At 42.1% G+C, this 22,651-nt stretch overlaps 2 protein-coding genes across 2 annotated transcripts; both read left to right on the top strand.

Moving 5' to 3' along the window:
* Nucleotides 1-4,258: 4,258 nt before the first annotated feature.
* LOC122119473 (olfactory receptor 4D1-like) lies at nucleotides 4,259-5,194 on the top strand. The gene has a single exon (XM_042693539.1). It carries the CDS (start codon nucleotides 4,259-4,261, stop codon nucleotides 5,192-5,194), a length of 936 nt encoding a protein of 311 aa, XP_042549473.1.
* Nucleotides 5,195-16,266: 11,072 nt separating this feature from the next.
* On the top strand, nucleotides 16,267-17,205 carry LOC122120304 (olfactory receptor 4D1-like). Its single transcript, XM_042694521.1, has one exon. It carries the CDS (start codon nucleotides 16,267-16,269, stop codon nucleotides 17,203-17,205), a length of 939 nt encoding a protein of 312 aa, XP_042550455.1.
* The last annotated feature ends 5,446 nt before the right edge of the window (nucleotides 17,206-22,651 follow it).

The raw sequence follows: 22,651 nt of genomic DNA, 5'->3' as shown, positions 1-22,651 counted from the left end.
GAATACTGATTAAAAGGTATATGGGGCTACACTTTACAACCTTGTATGAGAGGAAGTTGCATATACATATCTAGGTATGTTCAATCTTAATTCTCTCTACAGAGCATTTTAGGTGGATTCTAAGGGTTGAAGTTTAAGCTGTGGCCACTAAACAGCCAATAAAGATTATTAAAAGAGATCTAGAGCTGGGCACTGGTGACTCATGCCTGCAATTCTAGTTATTCAGAAAGCTGAGATCTGAGGATTGCAGTTCCAGGCCAGGCCAGCCTCGACAGGAAAGTGTGTGAGACGCCTCTCTCCAATTCACTACCAAAAAGCTAGAAGGAGAGCTGTGTTCAACTGGTAGGTTGTTATCCTTGAACAACAACAACAAAAAGCTCAGGGACAGTGCCCAGCCCTGAGTTCAAGCCCCAGGACCGGCACACATACATAAAAAGAGGGCTGAGCATTGTGGCTTATATTCTAGCCACTTAGTAAGCAGAAATTGGGAAGATTGTGATTTGAGGCCAGCCCAGGTAAAACGTTGACTGTCTCCCAACAGAACAAGCTGTATATAGTAACACACACACATGTAATGCCAACTACCCAGGAGATATAGATAGGAGAATCATATTCCAAGGCCCACCCTGGGCAAAATGCAAGACTTTATTTGAAAAATAATTAAAACAAAAGTGCTAGGTATGTGGTTCAAGTGGTACAATACAGGATTAAGCCACAAGAGGCCTGGAGTTCAAACCCCAGTGCTACAAACAAGAAAGAGGCATGAGCAGATTAGTATTCAAAAAACTCTCATGGGCAAATGTGTGAAAGAAATGTAAGAGTGCAAACAAGGAGAAGAAGAATGACAAGAAGATGGTCACCAGTAAACGAGATTGTAGCAGGCTAAAGGAAAGAGATCACCTGGAGAGGAGGGACTGCCCTGAAACTCTCTTCCTCCATTTATTGGCTTCTGCAATTGGATCCATTCTTTCTTCCACTCCAAGATTTCCATTGTCATCCTCCTCCATATGTTCTGTCACCTCATTTCTGTTCTTTGTAATCTTCCTTTACTTCATCTATTCCCACTTATTTGTATCCAAATTCTTCTTTCCTCTACCCTTAGTTTTGTTGTTGTTGTTGTTTTGGGTCCAGTTGTGGGGCCTGAACTCTGGGCCTGGGCACTGTCCCTCAGCATTTCAGCTCAAGGCTAGCGCTCTACCACTTGAGCCACAGAGCCACTTCTGGCTTTTTTCTTTTTGCTTATGTGGTGCTGAGGAATCGAACCCAGGGCCTCATGCATGCAAGGTGAGCACTCTACCACTGAGCCACCTTCCCAGCCCCATGAGGACCATTTATGTGAAGGGCTCTATGTGCACCAGAACACTACGTAGTATGCATCGTACTGGACTTATACTGAAATCACAACACATGTGAGACATTTATCCACCCCTGTGAAGAAATTCCAGTACATGAAAATGTTACAGAAGGGCTGATTACTCTTGAACCTTCAAAGAGGGGTAGAATTCAGATAGGTGAATAGGACCAAAAGAATCCCGGGGCAGTACCAAGCAGATGAAAGATACTAAAACCTGAGAGCCAGGATCAGTGTAGAGCAGAGCAAGGAATAAAAGGAATGTAGTTAGGAGAGAAGGTTCTGTGTCCATCAGACCTTGTTCAGAATCTGCATTTGGCTACTGATTCTAGGTGATCTTTTTCTGTTTCAGTTTACTTAGGTGTGAGGTGGAGATCATTCATAGTATGTAGAATGTCTTTAGAAGCATTAAATAGGATGGTGTTTATAAAATGTTTAGTGTAGTGCCCAGGACATAACAAACACTCCATAAACCTTTACTACTATGATGAGAATGACTCCAATAACAATAGATGATTATTGTTGCCACCAATAAGTGGCAAAGGAGCCTACAAGGAATAGTAGGAGCCAGTTTGTGAGGAAGCATTTGAAAAATACATCTACATATGCTCTACATATGTGGATGATAAAGATCCCTAAAAAAAAACATTTTAAAAAAAATATTTTGAACCAAAGGGGAAGGTGTGTTTTAGGAAGCAGCCATATGTACTATGTTGTAACTTAACAGGGGCTATAATCTTAATAAAGACAAAGGCAATAAGGTAAGATCATGAGCTAGGTGCCAATGGCTCATGCCTGAAATCCTAGCTACTCAGGAGGCTGAGATCTGAGGTTCACAGTTCAGAGCCAACCCAGGTAGAAAAATCCCTGAGATTCTTATCTCCAATTAACCATCAGAAAACCAGAAGGTGAACCGTGGCTCAAAGTGGTAGTGTTTGCCTGGAGCAAAAGAGATCAGGGACAGTGCCCAGGCCCTGAGTTCAAGCCCCAAGACCAACCGGAAAAAAAAAAAAAAAGAATGAACATGCTGTTACTATTTCAGCAGTCAGCAATCAAGTGGGTGGGTTAGGGTTGGTGTGTAAGATCAGAGGTTTTTCTTTTTTGGGGGGAGGTCCGGTCGTGGGGCCTGAACTCTGGGCCTGGGCGCTGTCCCTCAGCTCTTCAGTTCAAGGCTAGCACACTATCACTTGAGCCACAGCGCCACTTCCGGCTTTTTTCTTTTTGCTTATGTGGTGCTGAGGAATCGAACCCAATGCCTTGAGCATGCAAGGCAAGCGCTCTACCACTGAGCCACCTTCCCAGCCCAATCAGAGGTTTTTCAAAGAGAACCCATGCCATTGAAGCTGTTGCCCATCCAGTTTAGCCTTGGTGATGTGGTAGAGCAGGGCCGCAAGACCAGAGACAGAGTACATGACCTCTGTTGTTTCACAATTACTGCCTCAGGAAGTACCTGCCGACTTTTGCCTGTCTCCACACTCCCTTCCTTGATGTGCCTGAATAGGTCCATTCGAACCCTGTTTCAGCACCTGCTTTCCAGGGAAGAACTTCCAGGGGCTCCCAGTGAGTCATAGGGATGCTTTTCAAATCATCATATGTGGAGAGTTGGGAAAAAACACAGAATAAACCAAGAGCCTCTTCTTGGAGCATCATCTCTACATAAATACTGGAGGACAAATATGAAAATAAGCATGACGATGTTTGTGGTATTTGTAATCCCTCATAGATCATTTAAGCCACCATTCTGTTTATAGTTCTCTAGAGAGGTAGGTTTTACAAAATTTGTGTTCACTTTTCTTGGAAGAACATCAGTGCATTTGCTGTGGTCCTCCAATGTATCCAATGAGAATCAAGGACAAGAGAGCTTTTCATGTTCTACTGTCTCCCTAGGGAAGGGCCTCAGGACACATTTTCCTGAAAAAAATTGCAATCTAAGGAAATGGGTTTTAATGCTAAAAACACAAGTTTCTTTTTTTTCAAGTGTTTATTCTAGAATTTTCACTTAGTGAACTGAAGGATTGTTTTCCTCTTTGTACTTTTTACTGTAACATTGGTCTTACCAATGAGAGTTTTACAAGCCACAATTCTTAAAATGTTCCCAAAGACTGTCCAACGATATGTGTTTTATAGGAAATTTGCAGAAAATTTGTTTTGAGCTTCTTAGGGTTCTCCAGTAAATATCCAATGGCAACAAATGTCATTAGAGAAATATTTATGTGGAAAATGTGGGAAGCACTAATCATCCCAGCTTCCTTACCCCATCTTTCTTTTCTTTTTCTTGGTCCAAGACTGGAACTCAAACTTAGTACCTTATGTTTTTGCTCAGTGACTAGCACTCTATCAACTGAGCTGTACCTCCAACCCCCTCTACATCTTTATATACAAATTTGTACATAATAATTTCTTCTAACACATACTTCTCTTCCTTCAGCAACAAAGCCTACATGGACCTTCAAACTCCTGCCATGAAGCATTTGTTCATTTATGTTGTTAGTCTCTAATTTGCATCATCTCACCATTTCTTCACATAGGTTCATAAGGTTCGTGGTCTTGGGTACATGTTGGCATTAATGGACTCAAGTAGATTGGGGGAAGGGGGTCCGTGGTTCACATGGCAGTATGATAGGCATAGCAGCTATGAAAAGGAATCAGAGGTGTATCTGAGCATAGCATAGCATGGTCCAAAGTCAGGAAAAATCTAACCTATAAATGCATGGATTATGGCTTGTGTTGGATGTGGTTAGGGGCATGAATCTGTGGAGCTCTATGCCTCACAAAAGGCTTTCCTAAGCTGAATTAGAATGACTTCGGTCAATTCAATCCAATTCTCCAAAGAAAAATGATTACAGTTGTATGGCTTTCTTTTTGTTTGCTCTCGTTCTCTCCCCGCAGGCGCATGGGGAAAAGCCCATGGAACCACAGAACACCACATGGGTGTCAGAGTTTGTCCTTCTAGGGTTCTCACAGACCCGAGGGCTCCAGAAATTTCTGTTCTTAGTGTTCCTGCTTGTCTACATCATCACGGTGGTGGGAAACCTCCTCATCATGGTGACAGTGACTCTGGATCCCCGCCTCCATATGCCTATGTACTTCCTGCTCCGAAACCTGGCAGTCATAGACCTCTCTTGTTCCAGTGTCACCTGCCCAAAGATGCTGGTAGACTTCCTTCATGAGACCAAGACGATCTCCTACCAGGGCTGCATGCTCCAGATCTTCTTCTTCCACTTCGTGGGAGGGGGGACTGTCTTCTTTCTCTCAGTGATGGCCTATGACCGCTACGTAGCCATCTCTAGGCCCCTCCACTACATCACCATCATGAACACGCGACTGTGCGTGGGGCTGGTCATGGATGCCTGGATAGGGGGCTTTGTCCACTCCATTGTCCAGCTAGCACTCATCCTCCCATTGCCCTATTGTGGCCCCAATGTCCTAGATAACTTCTACTGTGATGTTCCCCAAGTGCTGAGACTCGCCTGCACGGACACCTCCCTCTTAGAGTTGCTCATGATCTCCAACAGTGGGATGCTGGTTCTCATCTGGTTCTTCCTCCTCCTCATCTCTTATACTGTCATCCTGGTAATGCTCAGGTCCCACTCAGGGCAGGCGAGGAGGAAGGCAGCTTCCACCTGTACCACGCACATCATTGTGGTGTCCATGATCTTCATTCCCTGTATCTATATCTACTCCAGACCCTTCACACCCTTTCCCTTAGACAAGGCTGTATCCATCAGCTACACAGTGATGACTCCCATGCTCAACCCCATGATCTACACTCTGAGGAACCAGGAGATGCAGGCTGCCATGAAGAGATTAGCTCAACACCTCACAAAAGGCTGTAGGGAATAAAGAACTTCAAACAGATTGACTTTAAATGACTATCTCTTTCCTGTGAGAACTTGGAGATAGTCCAGGTGAAAAGTGGGGCAAATTATAAGTACAATAAATGAGACTACACTAAGATTTCTTCAAGTCCTACTCCCATGGCAAACATTTTCACATCTGTTTTTTATTTTGTTTGTTTTGTTGGTTGTGGGAGTTGAACTCTGAGTCTAAGCGCTGTCCCTGAGTTGCTTTTGCTCAAGGTGAGGGCTCTACCACTTAAGCCAAAGTGCCACTTCTGGGTTTTTTTTAAATAGTTTATTGGAGATAAGAGGCTCATGAAGTTTCCTGCCTGGACTGGCTTCAAAAAATGTGATCCTCAGATCTCAGCTTTTTGAGTAGCTAGGATTACAGGCAGGAGCAACTGTCACCCAGCTGTATTTTCACATCTTTAATTCATTCTTGTAAACTACCACTGTTGCCAGGTACTACTGGATCATGCCTGTAATCCTAGTTACTCAGGAGGCTATGAGGATCAAGGTTCAAATCCAGACCAGCCAGGAAATCCCATGTGACTCTTATCTCCAATTAAGCACCAAAAAAGAAGGAAGTGGAGCTGTGACTCAATCAGTAGAGTGCTAGCTGAGCAATAGGAGCTCAGGGACAGCACCCAGGTCCTGAGTTCAAGCCCCAGGACTACCACAAAAAAAAAATCACTATTTTTACTACTACTACTACGTGTTAATTTTGAAAATGAGAATATTCCGAGCATAGCAAAATTTGCTACAAAAGAGTGACCAAACTTGGTTCCACTGACTTTAAGTTCAGTTGCCAGATATGGAGGTAATTGAAACTCAGACTCTCTAACCTCCTAGAAACCTTTCAGATTTCCTCATCTGTTGATTATCTTTATGTTCAATGGTTATGTTTCATTTTAACGCCCGGACACTCATATTCTTTTCAGTTCCTTGTCTCCCCACATCACTCTACACCCTAGTATTTACAGAGTGGTCTGATTTTCAACATATAAACATTTCCCACAGAAGCGATTCCCCTTCATTTTTTTTTCTTTCTCTGTCAGATACCACTTCAATATCTTTAAACCATGCTCCTAACCTGCTATGTGTCCCCCAGAAGATTAGATGTTTGAGGAAATTTAATCCCCAAATTCACCTGTGATTGGTGTTTAGAGGAGAAGCTTTTGGAGAATACTTAGGGTCAGATGAAAACAAAGATTTATAAGAACAAGAAAGGAAACTTGAGCCTACAAGCTCCTTATTTCTTCCTATGATGCCCTCTTCCATGTTATGATAGGGCAAGACATTTCTCACTCAAAGTTAATGTCTTTCTATAATGTTTTTCCCAGTCTCCAGAATTGTGAGAATTAAATTTCTTGCCTTTCTAATGTACTTAGTCTATGTTATTCAGTAGTGAAAATAGAAAAAAAGATTAAGACAATGGCCAATATAATAGTATTAAGAGGCAGAGCCTTTAAAAGCTTCCTAGATTGCAAAGGCTCCTACTTTGTGAATTGATTGCTTGTCCTTTGGTTTTCTGCCTTGTAAGGACATAGTAATGCTTCCAAGGTACCATATTGGAAGCAGAAGTCATTACTTGGTCTGCTGTTACTAGTGTCCCAGTGGAATAGGTTCAGATGCCCATCCTGGAAAGAGAGTCAGAAATGAATGCTGGTGAAATCAGAAAAGGTGCTTTATTCTCAGTATGGCAACTCTGGGAAGAACAGAGATCTGTCTTCAAAGTGCTTAGAGCATCTTGATGTTATTTGGAAAGAGAAACAAAGGCAAGGGTTATTGGTTTTCATGGAAGCAATCCTGGTCAGAATAATCAAATGATACTAGTTTAACAACTGGAGAAAAAAGAAAATATCTCTTTTATTTCGTTTTTTTTTTTCTGGTACTGGAGCTTGAACTCAGGGCTGGGCACTATCCCTTCACTTTTTGCTCAAAGCTAGTGCTCTACTACTTGAGCCACATCTCCATTTCTATCTTTTTGGTAAGAGTTTCACGGACTTTTTCTACTAGCTGGCTTAGAACCATGATACTCAGATCTTAGCTTCTTGAGTAGCTAAGATTATAGGCATGAGCCACTGGTGCCAGCTTGGGGGAATTATCTTAGCCAACTATATTATTCAAGTTGAAGACCAAGTTAGTTGATTCAGTAACTCAAAGTTTTATGGTTCTATACTGGCTGCTATACAATGCCTTAAACTTTTCCCTCATGAGAAATTTGGCAGTCAAAGCTCTAAGTTTCATAACATTATACTCTGGTAATATAATATAGTGAGAAGAGGGGAAGTGTTTTCCTTTGTGGAGGAGAAATGCAGAAATTCCTTAGAAGCATCTTAGGAGACTTTTCATATGACCTGACTGGCTAGCACTGGGTCATACGGTCAACCCAGTCTGGGGAAATGGTAAAGTGAATGTCTAGACTTTTCAAACAAAAAATAGAAGATTGTGAATGGCAAACAATGTCTTCCATGTGAGAATAAGCCTCTGGTAGCATGAAGAGACATAGTGGACTTGAATAAAAAGTCACAACAATGAGAAAACTCTGTCATGGATGGAGGCCATAAAACCAAACATCTAAGCAAGCTGACAAGGACAGCCCAGTGGAGCCTAGGGAAGCTGCAGAGTACTGGTCCAAGTGAAAGGGAAATCTTGCCCCTAGCCCTCTTCCTTACCTCAGTGAAGACTTCCGCCAGCTAAGTGCTGACAGAGAAGTCAGAAAGATTTTTAGAGATATTAAGACCCTTAATAGACAGGCCCTGGTCATTGCTCCAAGTTAGTATTTGAGGAACTTCTTACAAAACAACTGAACTGATGATCCTGGAGAGGCTATGAGTTCCCAGGCCCTGCTAATGTACGGTGGGTCCAACAAGCTTTTGAGTGGTTTCATTTTCTTTTTGTGGTTGTTGTTGTTGTTCTTATTGTTTCTTTTTTCATTTTGTTTTGTTTTTTCGTTTCTTTCTTTTATTTATTTATTTTTGTGAAAAGTACTGCACAGAAGAATTACAATTACATGGGCAAGATAATGAGTACATTTCTTATCAAGCATTGTAGCCTCCTCCTTTGTTTCCCCTTCCTATCCCTTCCCATCCTCCCCCCCATCCCCCCAACCCACCCCACCCCCCTCATGAAACTTGTAAAGTTCGTATTCAACATAAAGACTTGTACATCTCATTGTTGCAATGGGTCCACCTGTATCCCTATTTAAACAATTTGTTTTTCCCCTTCCCCTCCACAAATTATACCGACATCAAATACAGTGAAAGCAGGGGTTATACTGTGGGGGAGGGACATACAAAGTAACAACGAAATCATCTTATAAATGTGTTAGAAACAATCGCTTAAAAGAAAAAAACATTAGAATACATATCTTAGGGTTCATTTTCCTAACATCATCTTGGTTTAATTCTCAATAGTAATGCTTAGCTACAGACCACTGGGCAGGTGAAGGGAAATTCCAACTTAAGAGACAGACACTGAAACAATCCCCAAAATGAAAAAAAAGGAATTCCAAGAAAACAGACAAAATTCAAGGGAAAAAAATCAACTTTAAAAATGTTTTATTTTGGGCTGGGGAGCTGGCTCAGTGGTAGAGCGCTTGCATTGCATGCATGAGGCCCTGGGTTGGATTCCTCAGCACCACATAAGCAAAAAGAAAAAAAGCCAGAAGTGGCGCTGTGGCTCAAGTGGTAGAGCGCTAGCCTTGAGCTGAAGAGCTGAGGGACAGCGCCCAGGACCAGAGTTCAGGCCCCACAACCGGACCTCCCCCCCAAAAAAATGTTTTATTTTAGTTGAACTTTTCAATTTGAAGTAATTTAATTCAAAGTATATACACTGACCTGAAGTTGTAAAGAAAGTTTTCATGCACCATTTGCTCAGTTTCTCCCCTTGGTGACAGCTACAGGAAATGTTTGTTTTCCCCAAAATTCATGTTATAAAACTAATTTGAAGTTAGGCGCTGATGGCTCACACCTGTAATCCTAACTACTCAGCAGGCTGAGATCTGAGGATCACAGTTTGAAACCAGCCAGGGAAAGAAAGTACATGAGACTCTTATCTCCAATTAATTACCAAAAAAAGCTGAAGATGGAGCTGTGGTTCAATAGTAGAGTGCTAGCCTGAGCAAAAGAGCTCAGGGGCAGCAACCAGGCCCTGAGTTCAAGTCACAGGACTGGCAAGAAAGAAGAGAGAAAGAAAGAAAAGAAAGAAGAAAGGAAGGAAGAAAGAAAGGAAGGAAGGAAAGAAGGAAGGAAGAAAAAAAGGAAGAAAGGAAGAAATGAAGAAAGAAAGAGAGAGAGAGAGACAGAAAAAGGAAGGAAGGAATGAAGAAAGAGAAAAAAGGAAGGAAGGAAGAAGGAAAGAAAAAAGAAAACTAATTTGATGACTTTTGAGAGTCATTAAGTCCAATAATCTGAAGATTTATGCCCTTATTAAACAGACCCTGCAGAGAGGTTTCTCTTCCTTCTGACAAGTTGAGAACATATAGAAAAGAAAACATCTATAGAAGGAAACTGGCCTTAATGAGCCATCTAACCTGCAAGCACCTTGATATCACACTGACCAACCTCCAGAACTATAATACATGTCTGTTGCTTATGATCAAAGCCACTAAGTCTATGATGTGCCATTGTAGCCAATCAAGTGGACTAAGATAGAAATATCTTTTAAAATGATTACATAGCTGGACACCAGTGGCTCACACCTATCATCCTAGCTACTCAGGAGGCTGAGATCTGAGGATCACAGTTCCATTCAGTCAGGAAGGTCTATGGAACTCTTATCTCCAATTAACAGCAAAAAGCTGCAAATGGATCTGTGGTTCAACTGGTTGCACACTAGCCTAAAGCACAAAAATCTCAGTAACAGACCTCAGGCCCAGGACTGCCACACAAAAAAATGATGATATCATAATGAGAGTATTAACACTGATACATTCATGGCACAGAACAGGAAAAGTTTATAATCATGTAATATCCAAAATTGCATGAAACAAGATTGTTATGCCCTTTTAGGATGGTACAATCAGAGAATGACTGTCTTGCTTTGAAGACAGCCATGATTTATGTTGAAAGAATACTGGCTCTTAGCCAGGCATCGGTGGCTCATGTCTGTAATCCTGGCTACTCAGGAGGCTGAGATCTGAGAATCATGGTTTGAAGCCAGCCCTGGCAGGAAAGTTCATGAGACTTTTTCCTCCAATTAACTACCAGAAAACTGGAAGTGCACCGTGGCTCAAGTGGTAAGGCACTTGCCTTGAACTGAAGAGCTCAGGGACAGTACCCAGGCCCAGAGTTCAAGCCTCATGACCTACAAAACAGAACAAAGCAAAACAGAAAACAAAACTACTGGCTCTTTATACACAGTGTGAGTAGTGAATACACTCTGGTGGTCTGGTCAGCAAACTGAAGGACAAGATTTGTGAGTTACAAAGTTTCTGTTGTATACAAGCTATTTTCCAACTGTGACTCTGTCTTGGTAAAATTCGATTGGGTTTAAAGACTAGAAGACAGAAGGGAAGAAAATCTAAACAGTTTAATGGATCCATGGGAGATAACTGTCCATTGTGCTGAAGAGCGAGTCAGAGGCTCTCAAGGTCTGGTCCTTAAATCGGTGAAATACATTTTCTCAGAATCTGAGAATGTGTTACAATGCAGATTCTTGTTCAGATTTTACCTGTTGAATGACAAGGCACCAATCTGCCTTTTACAAACCCTTCAGGAGATTCTCTTGAGGGTCATTCTAATAGCACACTTGCTATTCTAACAAGAGTTTCTTTGGAACTTCTCAGATTCTATTTCATTGGAAGTCCTCTTGTATTTTGGTTCTTGGCCTGAAAATGCCTAAATTTTTTAGTGTTCTTGCTACTTTAGGTCCCCAAGGAAGACCTCTCAAGCAGTATGTGTTTTGAGACATATGGAAACTTTTTAACAACTCCCTTTGCTGCATTGGCCCCAGTGGTAATCAGCCCAGCTCTGCTTCCTGACTCCTGTCCAACAACTGTTCCTCAAGAATGCTCCCTCTTCCTCTCACTGGCCCCCTCCCCACTGGGTAAACACAGGAGGGACAGTCAGGGACAAGGAAGCTGCAACTGCAGCCAAGGTTCTCCCAGAAGATGTAGACCTGACTGAAGACCCAGGCTGGAGGCTGGCCTGAAGGAAGGTGAGAGATGGGGTCAGCAGCCTGCATGAAGTCAGCTGTATGAAGGATCTTGCAGCAGCTGTGGGAAGGCTGGAGTGACAGTTCAGGGAGCTGATGGGCATAAGTCTGGAGTTGAAGAAACATTTGGGAAGTCCTGTAGGAGGGATGTGATGTGGAAAACAGGTGTCCCAGTTCACCCATGAAAACAAGGAAGCATAGATTGGACCCTATGGTCTAGAGAGAGGATACTGAGGGTAAAGGTTGAGAAGAATGAGGAAAATTACCATGAAATTCTCCACATCATCCTACACAACAAAGTTGCAATGCTAATACATTAACCCTGCAAATAATGTTTGAATGATTACTAAATCATTGTTTCTGTCACAGATGCTGCGCTTATGTTGTTACTCAATTTGCAATCTAGTTAAAAGACAAAGGAAAACTGAGTAGTGCTAAATGAAGTGTTATTGGAACCTATAGAAATAAAGCATTAATCCTTCAGAGGAGAAATGGGGAAAGAGCCAAATGTAAGCACATATTTCTGTGCTTTTGAAAGAAAAAAAAAAAACCAGTGAAGGATATGTACGAAACCAAATTGTTAGTAAAGATACAGACGCACCCAATCAGATGGCATATGGAGGGACTACAAGTTCCCTAGATAGCCATTGGCTCCTGGGATTTAAGAATACTGATTAAAAGGTATATGGGGCTACACTTTGCAACCTTGTATGAGAGGAAGTTGCATATACATATCTAGGTATGTTCAATCTTAATTCTCTCTACAGAGCATTTTAGGTGGATTCTAAGGGTTGAAGTTTAAGCTGTGGCCACTAAACAGCCAATAAAGATTATTAAAAGAGATCTAGAGCTGGGCACTGGTGACTCATGCCTGCAATTCTAGTTATTCAGAAAGCTGAGATCTGAGGATTGCAGTTCCAGGCCAGGCCAGCCTCGACAGGAAAGTGTGTGAGACGCCTCTCTCCAATTCACTACCAAAAAGCTAGAAGGAGAGCTGTGTTCAACTGGTAGGTTGTTATCCTTGAACAACAACAACAAAAAGCTCAGGGACAGTGCCCAGCCCTGAGTTCAAGCCCCAGGACCGGCACATATCCGTAAAAAGAGGGCTGAGCATTGTGGCTTATATTCTAGCCACTTAGTAAGCAGAAATTGGGAAGATTGTGATTTGAGGCCAGCCCAGGTAAAACGTTGACTGTCTCCCAACAGAACAAGCTGTATATAGTAACACACACACATGTAATGCCAACTACCCAGGAGATATAGATAGGAGAATCATATTCCAAGGCCCACCCTGGGCAAAATGCAAGACTTTATTTGAAAAATAATTAAAACAAAAGTGCTAGGTATGTGGTTCAAGTGGTACAATACAGGATTAAGCCACAAGAGGCCTGGAGTTCAAACCCCAGTGCTACAAACAAGAAAGAGGCATGAGCAGATTAGTATTCAAAAAACTCTCATGGGCAAATGTGTGAAAGAAATGTAAGAGTGCAAACAAGGAGAAGAAGAATGACAAGAAGATGGTCACCAGTAAACGAGATTGTAGCAGGCTAAAGGAAAGAGATCACCTGGAGAGGAGGGACTGCCCTGAAACTCTCTTCCTCCATTTATTGGCTTCTGCAATTGGATCCATTCTTTCTTCCACTCCAAGATTTCCATTGTCATCCTCCTCCATATGTTCTGTCACCTCATTTCTGTTCTTTGTAATCTTCCTTTACTTCATGTATTCCCACTTATTTGTATCCAAATTCTTCTTTCCTCTACCCTTAGTTTTGTTGTTGTTGTTGTTTTGGGTCCAGTTGTGGGGCCTGAACTCTGGGCCTGGGCACTGTCCCTCAGCATTTCAGCTCAAGGCTAGCGCTCTACCACTTGAGCCACAGAGCCACTTCTGGCTTTTTTCTTTTTGCTTATGTGGTGCTGAGGAATCAAACCCAGGGCCTCATGCATGCAAGGTGAGCACTCTACCACTGAGCCACCTTCCCAGCCCCATGAGGACCATTTATGTGAAGGGCTCTATGTGCACCAGAACACTACGTAGTATGCATCGTACTGGACTTATACTGAAATCACAACACATGTGAGACATTTATCCACCCCTGTGAAGAAATTCCTGTACATGAAAATGTTACAGAAGGGCTGATTACTCTTGAACCTTCAAAGAGGGGTAGAATTCAGATAGGTGAATAGGACCAAAAGAATCCCGGGGCAGTACCAAGCAGATGAAAGATACTAAAACCTGAGAGCCAGGATCAGTGTAGAGCAGAGCAAGGAATAAAAGGAATGTAGTTAGGAGAGAAGGTTCTGTGTCCATCAGACCTTGTTCAGAATCTGCATTTGGCTACTGATTCTAGGTGATCTTTTTCTGTTTCAGTTTACTTAGGTGTGAGGTGGAGATCATTCATAGTATGTAGAATGTCTTTAGAAGCATTAAATAGGATGGTGTTTATAAAATGTTTAGTGTAGTGCCCAGGACATAACAAACACTCCATAAACCTTTACTACTATGATGAGAATGACTCCAATAACAATAGATGATTATTGTTGCCACCAATAAGTGGCAAAGGAGCCTACAAGGAATAGTAGGAGGGAGTTTGTGAGGAAGCATTTGAAAAATACATCTACATATGCTCTACATATGTGGATGATAAAGATCCCTAAAAAAAAACATTTTTAAAAAAAATTTTGAACCAAAGGGGAAGGTGTGTTTTAGGAAGCAGCCATATGTACTATGTTGTAACTTAACAGGGGCCATAATCTTAATAAAGACAAAGGCAATAAGGTAAGATCATGAGCTAGGTGCCAATGGCTCATGCCTGAAATCCTAGCTACTCAGGAGGCTGAGATCTGAGGATCACAATTCAAAGCCAACCCAGGTAGAAAACTCCCTGAGATTCTTATCTCCAATTAACCATCAGAAAACCAGAAGGTGAACCGTGGCTCAAAGTGGTATGTTTGCCTGGAGCAAAAGAGATCAGGGACAGTGCCCAGGCCCTGAGTTCAAGCCCCAAGACCAACCGGAAAAAAAAAAAGAATGAACATGCTGTTACCATTTCAGCAGTCAGCAATCAAGTGGGTGGGTTAGGGTTGGTGTGTAAGATCAGAGGTTTTTCTTTTTTGGGGGGAGGTCCGGTCGTGGGGCCTGAACTCTGGGCCTGGGCGCTGTCCCTCAGCTCTTCAGTTCAAGGCTAGCACACTATCACTTGAGCCACAGCGCCACTTTCGGCTTTTTTCTTTTTGCTTATGTGGTGCTGAGGAATCGAACCCAGGGCCTTGAGCATGCAAGGCAAGCGCTCTACCACTGAGCCACCTTCCCAGCCCAATCAGAGGTTTTTCAAAGAGAACCCATGCCATTGAAGCTGTTGCCCATCCAGTTTAGCCTTGGTGATGTGGTAGAGCAGGGCCGCAAGACCAGAGACAGAGTACATGACCTCTGTTGTTTCACAATTACTGCCTCAGGAAGTACCTGCCGACTTTTGCCTGTCTCCACACTCCCTTCCTTGATGTGCCTGAATAGGTCCATTCGAACCCTGTTTCAGCACCTCCTTTCCAGGGAAGAACTTCCAGGGGCTCCCAGTGAGTCATAGGGATGCTTTTCAAATCATCATATGTGGAGAGTTGGGAAAAAACACAGAATAAACCAAGAGCCTCTTCTTGGAGCATCATCTCTACATAAATACTGGAGGACAAATATGAAAATAAGCATGATGATGTTTGTGGTATTTGTAATCCCTCATAGATCATTTAAGCCACCATTCTGTTTATAGTTCTCTAGAGAGGTAGGTTTTACAAAATTTGTGTTCACTTTTCTTGGAAGAACATCAGTGCATTTGCTGTGGTCCTCCAATGTGTCCAATGAGAATCAAGGACAAGAGAGCTTTTCATGTTCTACTGTCTCCCTAGGGAAGGGCCTCAGGACACATTTTCCTGAAAAAAATTGCAATCTAAGGAAATGGGTTTTAATGCTAAAAACACAAGTTTCTTTTTTTTCAAGTGTTTATTCTAGAATTTTCACTTAGTGAACTGAAGGATTGTTTTCCTCTTTGTACTTTTTACTGTAACATTGGTCTTACCAATGAGAGTTTTACAAGCCACAATTCTTAAAATGTTCCCAAAGACTGTCCAACGATATGTGTTTTATAGGAAATTTGCAGAAAATTTGTTTTGAGCTTCTTAGGGTTCTCCAGTAAATATCCAATGGCAACAAATGTCATTAGAGAAATATTTATGTGGAAAATGTGGGAAGCACTAATCATCCCAGCTTCCTTACCCCATCTTTCTTTTCTTTTTCTTGGTCGAAGACTGGAACTCAAACTTAGTACCTTATGTTTTTGCTCAGTGACTAGCACTCTATCAACTGAGCTGTACCTCCAACCCCCTCTACATCTTTATATACAAATTTGTACATAATAATTTCTTCTAACACATACTTCTCTTCCTTCAGCAACAAAGCCTACATGGACCTTCAAACTCCTGCCATGAAGCATTTGTTCATTTATGTTGTTAGTCTCTAATTTGCATCATCTCACCATTTCTTCACATAGGTTCATAAGGTTTGTGGTCTTGGGTACATGTTGGCATTAATGGACTCAAGTAGATTGGGGGAAGGGGGTCCGTGGTTCACATGGCAGTATGATAGGCATAGCAGCTATGAAAAGGAATCAGAGGTGAATCTGAGCATAGCATAGCATGGTCCAAAGTCAGGAAAAATCTAACCTATAAATGCATGGATTATGGCTTGTGTTGGATGTGGTTAGGGGCATGAATCTGTGGAGCTCTATGCCTCACAAAAGGCTTTCCTAAGCTGAATTAGAATGACTTCGGTCAATTCAATCCAATTCTCCAAAGAAAAATGATTACAGTTGTATGGCTTTCTTTTTGTTTGCTCTCTTTCTCTCCCCGCAGGCGCATGGGGAAAAGCCCATGGAACCACAGAACACCACATGGGTGTCAGAGTTTGTCCTTCTAGGGTTCTCACAGACCCGAGGGCTCCAGAAATTTCTGTTCTTAGTGTTCCTGTTTGTCTACATCATCACGGTGGTGGGAAACCTCCTCATCATGGTGACAGTGACTCTGGATCCCCGCCTCCATATGCCTATGTACTTCCTGCTCCGAAACCTGGCAGTCATAGACCTCTCTTATTCCACAGTCACCTGCCCAAAGATGCTGGTAGACTTCCTTCATGAGACCAAGACTATCTCCTACCAGGGATGCATGGTCCAGATCTTCTTCTTCCACCTCTTGGGAGGAGGGACTGTCTTCTTTCTCTCAGTGATGGCCTATGACCGCTACGTAGCCATCTCTAGGCCCCTCCACTACATCACCATCATGAACACGCGACTGTGCGTGAGGCTGGTCATGGCTGCCTGGATAGGGGGCTTTATCCATTCCATTGTCCAGCTAGCACTGATGCTCCCATTGCCCTATTGTGGCCCCAATGTCCTAGATAACTTCTACTGTGATGTTCCCCAAGTGCTGAGGCTCGCCTGCACGGACACCTCCCTCTTAGAGTTGCTCATGATCTCCAACAGTGGGATGCTGGTTCTCATCTGGTTCTTCCTCCTCCTCATCTCTTATACTGTCATCCTGGTAATGCTCAGGTCCCACTCAGGGCAGGCGAGGAGGAAGGCAGCTTCCACCTGTACCACGCACATCATTGTGGTGTCCATGATCTTCATTCCCTGTATCTATATCTACTCCAGACCCTTCACACCCTTTCCCTTAGACAAGGCTGTATCCATCAGCTACACAGTGATGACTCCCATGCTCAACCCCATGATCTACACTCTGAGGAACCAGGAGATGCAGACTGCCATGAAGAGATTAGCCCAACACCTCACAAAAGGCCGTAGGGAATACTGAACTTCAAACAGATTGACTTTAAATGACTTGGAGATAGTCCAGGTGAAAAGTGGGGCAAATTATAAGTAAAATAAATCAGACTACACTAAGATTTCTTCAAGTCCTACTCCCATGTCAAGCATTTTCACACCTGTTTTTTGTTTGTTTGTTTTGCTGGTTGTGGGACTTGAACTCTGGGCCTGGGCACTGTCTCTGAGCTGCTTTTGCTCAAGGTGAGGGCTCTACCACTTAAGCCAAAGTGCCACTTCTGGGGTTTTCTTTGAGTAGTTTATTGGAGATAAGAAGCTCATGAAGTTTCTTGCCTGGACTGGCTTCATAAAATGCGATCCTCAGATTTCAGCCTCTTGATTAGCTAGGATTACAGGCATGAGCCACCGTCACCCAGCTGTATTTTCACATCTTTAATTCATTCTTGCAAACCATCATTGTAGCCAGGTACTACTGGCTCATGCCTGTAATCCTAGTAACCCAGGAGTCTATTAGGATCAAGGTTCAAAGCCAGACCAGCCAGGAAATCCCATGTGACTCTTATCTCCAATTAAGCACCAAAAAAAAAGGAAGTGGAGCTATGTCTCAATTCTAGCTGAGCAATAGGAGCTCAGGGACAGCACCCAGGTCCTGAGTTCAAGCCCCAGGACTGGCACAAAAAATCACTCTTTTTATTACCACTATTACTACTACGTGTTAATTTTGAAAATGAGAATATTCCGAGCATAGCAAAATTTGCTACAAAAGAGTGACCAAACTTGGTTCCACTGACTTTAAGTTCAGTTGCCAGATATGGAGGTATTTGAAACTCAGACTCTCTAACCTCCTAGAAACCTTTCAGATTTCCTCATCTGTTGATTATCTTTATGTTCAATGGTTATGTTCCATTTTAATGCAAGGACACTCATATTCTTTTCACTTCCTTGTCTCCCCACATCATTCTACACCTTAGTATTTACAGAGTGGTCTGATTTTCAACATTGTATAAACATTTCCCACAGTAGCAATTCCCCTTCACATTTTTCCTCTTTCTCTGTCAGATACCCCTTCAATATCTTTAAACCATGCTCCTAACCTGCTATGTGTCCCCCAGAAGATTAGATGTTTGAGGAAATTTAATCCCCAAATTCACCTGTGATTGGTGTTTAGAGGAGAAGCTTTTGGAGGATACTTAGGGTCAGATGAAAACATAAAGATTTATAAGAACAAGAAAGGAGACTTGAGCCTACAAGCTCCTTATTTCTTCCTATGATGCCCTCTTCCATGTTATGATAGGGCAAGACATTTCTCACTCAAAGTTAATGTCCTTCTATAATGTTCTTCCCAGTCTCCAGAATTGTGAGAATTAAATTTCTTGCCTTTCTAATGTACTTAGTCTATGGTATTCAGTAGTGAAAATAGAAAAAAAGATTAAGACAATGGCCAATATAATAGTATTAAGAGGCAGAGACTTTAGAGCTTACTAGACTGGACAGGCTCCTCCTTTGTGAATGGATTGCTTGTCCTTTGGCTTTCTGCCTTGTAAGGACATAGTAATGCTTCCAAGGTACCATATTGGAAGCAGAAGTCATTACTTGGTCTGTGGTTACTTGTGTCCCAGTGGAATAGGTTCAGATGCCCATCCTGGAAAAAGAGTCAGAAATGAATGCTGGTGAAATCAGAAAAGGTGCTTTATTCTCAGTATGGCAACTCTGGGAAGAACAGAAATCTGTCTTCAAAGTGCTTAGAGCATCTTGATGTTATTTGAAAAGAGAAACAAAGGCAAGGGTTATTGGTTTTCATGGAAGCAATCCTGGTCAGAATAATCAAATGATACTAGTTTAACAACTGGGGAAAAGAGAAAGTATCTCTTTTATTTCGTTTTTTTTTTTCTGGTACTGGAGCTTGAACTCAGGGCTGGGCACTATCCCTTCACCTTTTTGCTCAAAGCTAGTGCTCTACTACTTGATCCACATCTCCATTTCTACCTTTTTGGTAAGAGTTTCACGGACTTTTTCTACTAGCTGGCTTAGAACCATGATACTCAGATCTTAGCTTCTTGAGTAGCTAAGATTATAGCTGAGCCACTGGTGCCAGCTTGGGGGAATTATCTTAGCCAACTATATTATTCAAGTTGAAGACCAAGTTAGTGGATTCAGTAACACAAAGTTTTATGGTTCTATACTGGCTGCTATACAATGCCTTAAACTTTTCCCTCATGAGAAATTTGGCTGTCAAAGCTCTAAGTTTCATAACATTATACTCTGGTAATATAATATAGTGAGAAGAGGGGAAGTGTTTTCCTTTGTGGCGGAGAAATGCAGAAATTCCTTAGAAGCATCTTAGGAGACTTTTCATATGACCTGACTGGCTAGCACTGGGTCATACGGTCAACCCAGTCTGGGGAAATGGAAAAGTGAATGTCTAGACTTTTCAACCAAAAAATAGAGGATTGTGAATGGCAAACAATGTCTTCCACGTGAGAATAAGCCTCTGGTAGCATGAAGAGACATAGTGGACTTGAATAAAAAGTCACAACAATGAGAAAACTCTGTCATGGATGGAGGCCATAAAACCAAACATCTAAGCAAGCTGACAAGGACAGCCCAGTGGAGCCTAGGGAAGCTGCAGAGTACTGGTCCAAGTGAAAGGGAAATCTTGCCCCTAGCCCTCTTCCTTACCTCAGGGAAGACTTCCGCCAGCTAAGTGCTGACAGAGAAGTCAGAAAGATTTTTAGAGATATTAAGACCCTTAATAGACAGGCCCTGGTCATTGCTCCAAGTTAGCATTTGAGGAACTTCTTACAAAACAACTGAGCTGATGATCCTGGAGAGGCTATGAGTTCCCAGGCCCTGCTAATGTACGGTGGGTCCAACAAGCTTTTGAGTGGTTTCATTTTCTTTTTGTGGTTGTTGTTGTTGTTCTTATTGTTTCTTTTTTCATTTGTTTTGTTTTTTCGTTTCTTTCTTTTATTTATTTATTTTTGTGAAAAGTACTGTACAGAAGAATTACAATTACATGGGCAAGATAATGAGTACATTTCTTATCAAGCATTGTAGCCTCCTCCTTTGTTTCCCCTTCCCATCCCTTCCCATCCTCCCCCCCATCCCCCCAACCCACCCCACCCCCCTCATGAAACTTGTAAAGTTCGTATTCAACATAAAGACTTGTACATCTCATTGTTGCAATGGGTCCACCTGTATCCCTATTTAAACAATTTGTTTTTCCCCTTCCCCTCCACAAATTATAAGGACATCAAATACAGTGAAAGCAGGGGTTATACTGTGGGGGAGGGACATACAAAGTAACAACGAAATCATCTTATAAATGTGTTAGAAACAATCGCTTAAAAGAAAAAAACATTAGAATACATATCTTAGGGTTCATTTTCCTAACATCATCTTGGTTTAATTCTCAATAGTAATGCTTAGCTACAGACCACTGGGCAGGTGAAGGGAAATTCCAACTTAAGAGACAGACACTGAAACAATCCCCAAAATGAAAAAAAAGGAATTCCAAGAAAACAGACAAAATTCAAGGGAAAAAAATCAACTTTAAAAATGTTTTATTTTGGGCTGGGGAGCTGGCTCAGTGGTAGAGCGCTTGCATTGCATGCATGAGGCCCTGGGTTGGATTCCTCAGCACCACATAAGCAAAAAGAAAAAAAGCCAGAAGTGGCGCTGTGGCTCAAGTGGTAGAGCGCTAGCCTTGAGCTGAAGAGCTGAGGGACAGCGCCCAGGACCAGAGTTCAGGCCCCACAACCGGACCTCCCCCCCAAAAAAATGTTTTATTTTAGTTGAACTTTTCAATTTGAAGTAATTTAATTCAAAGTATATACACTGACCTGAAGTTGTAAAGAAAGTTTTCATGCACCATTTGCTCAGTTTCTCCCCTTGGTGACAGCTACAGGAAATGTTTGTTTTCCCCAAAATTCATGTTATAAAACTAATTTGAAGTCAGGCGCTGATGGCTCACAACTGTAATCCTAACTACTCAGCAGGCTGAGATCTGAGGATCACAGTTTGAAACCAGCCAGGGAAAGAAAGTACATGAGACTCTTATCTCCAATTAATTACCAAAAAAAGCTGAAGATGGAGCTGTGGTTCAATAGTAGAGTGCTAGCCTGAGCAAAAGAGCTCAGGGCCAGCAACCAGGCTCTGAGTTCAAGTCACAGGACTGGCAAGAAAGAAGAGAGAAAGAAAGAAAAGAAAGAAGAAAGGAAGGAAGAAAGAAAGGAAGGAAGGAAAGAAGGAAGGAAGAAAAAAGGAAGAAAGGAAGAAATGAAGAAAGAAAGAGAGAGAGAGAGAGACAGAAAAAGGAAGGAAGGAATGAAGAAAGAGAAAAAAGGAAGGAAGGAAGAAGGAAAGAAAAAAGAAAACTAATTTGATGACTTTTGAGAGTGATTAAGTCCAATAATCTGAAGAAGATTTATGCCCTTATTAAACAGACCCTGCAGAGAGGTTTCTCTTCCTTCTGACAAGTTGAGAACATATAGAAAAGAAAACATCTATAGAAGGAAACTGGCCTTAATGAGCCATCTAACCTGCAAGCACCTTGATATCACACTGACCAACCTCCAGAACTATAATACATGTCTCTTGCTTATGATCAAAGCCACTAAGTCTATGATGTGCCATTGTAGCCAATCAAGTGGACTAAGATAGAAATATCTTTTAAAATGATTACATAGCTGGACACTAGTGGCTCACACCTATCATCCTAGCTACTCAGGAGGCTGAGATCTGAGGATCACAGTTCCATTCAGTCAGGAAGGTCTATGGAACTCTTATCTCCAATTAACAGCAAAAAGTTGCAAATGGATCTGTGGTTCAACTGGTTGCACACTAGCCTAAAGCACAAAAATCTCAGTAACAGACCTCAGGCCCAGGACTGCCACACAAAAAAATGATGATATCATAATGAGAGTATTAACACTGATACATTCATGGCACAGAACAGGAAAAGTTTATAATCATGTAATATCCAAAATTGCATGAAACAAGATTGTTATGCCCTTTTAGGATGGTACAATCAGAGAATGACTGTCTTGCTTTGAAGACAGCCATGATTTATGTTGAAAGAATACTGGCTCTTAGCCAGGCACCGGTGGCTCATGTCTGTAATCCTGGCTACTCAGGAGGCTGAGATCTGAGAATCATGGTTTGAAGCCAGCCCTGGCAGGAAAGTTCATGAGACTTTTTCCTCCAATTAACTACCAGAAAACTGGAAGTGCACCGTGGCTCAAGTGGTAAGGCACTTGCCTTGAACTGAAGAGCTCAGGGACAGTACCCAGGCCCAGAGTTCAAGCCTCATGACCTACAAAACAGAACAAAGCAAAACAGAAAACAAAACTACTGGCTCTTTATAGACAGTGTGAGTAGTGAATACACTCTGGTGGTCTGGTCAGCAAACTGAAGGACAAGATTTGTGAGTTACAAAGTTTCTGTTGTATACAAGCTATTTTCCAACTGTGACTCTG

The sequence above is a fragment of the Dipodomys spectabilis genome, unplaced genomic scaffold (genome assembly GCF_019054845.1).
Source record: "Dipodomys spectabilis isolate Male_0828 unplaced genomic scaffold, ASM1905484v1 ptg000004l, whole genome shotgun sequence".
NCBI classification, from domain to species: Eukaryota; Metazoa; Chordata; class Mammalia; order Rodentia; family Heteromyidae; genus Dipodomys; species Dipodomys spectabilis.
The sequence above is the reverse complement of the archived record's forward strand: the minus strand, read 5'-3'. Positions and strand labels throughout refer to the sequence as shown.

Coding starts and splice junctions, on each gene's coding strand:
- LOC122119473 (XM_042693539.1), top strand. CDS start 4,259: ATGGAACCACAGAACACCACATGGGTGTCAGAGTTTGTCCTTCTAGGG.
- LOC122120304 (XM_042694521.1), top strand. CDS start 16,267: ATGGAACCACAGAACACCACATGGGTGTCAGAGTTTGTCCTTCTAGGG.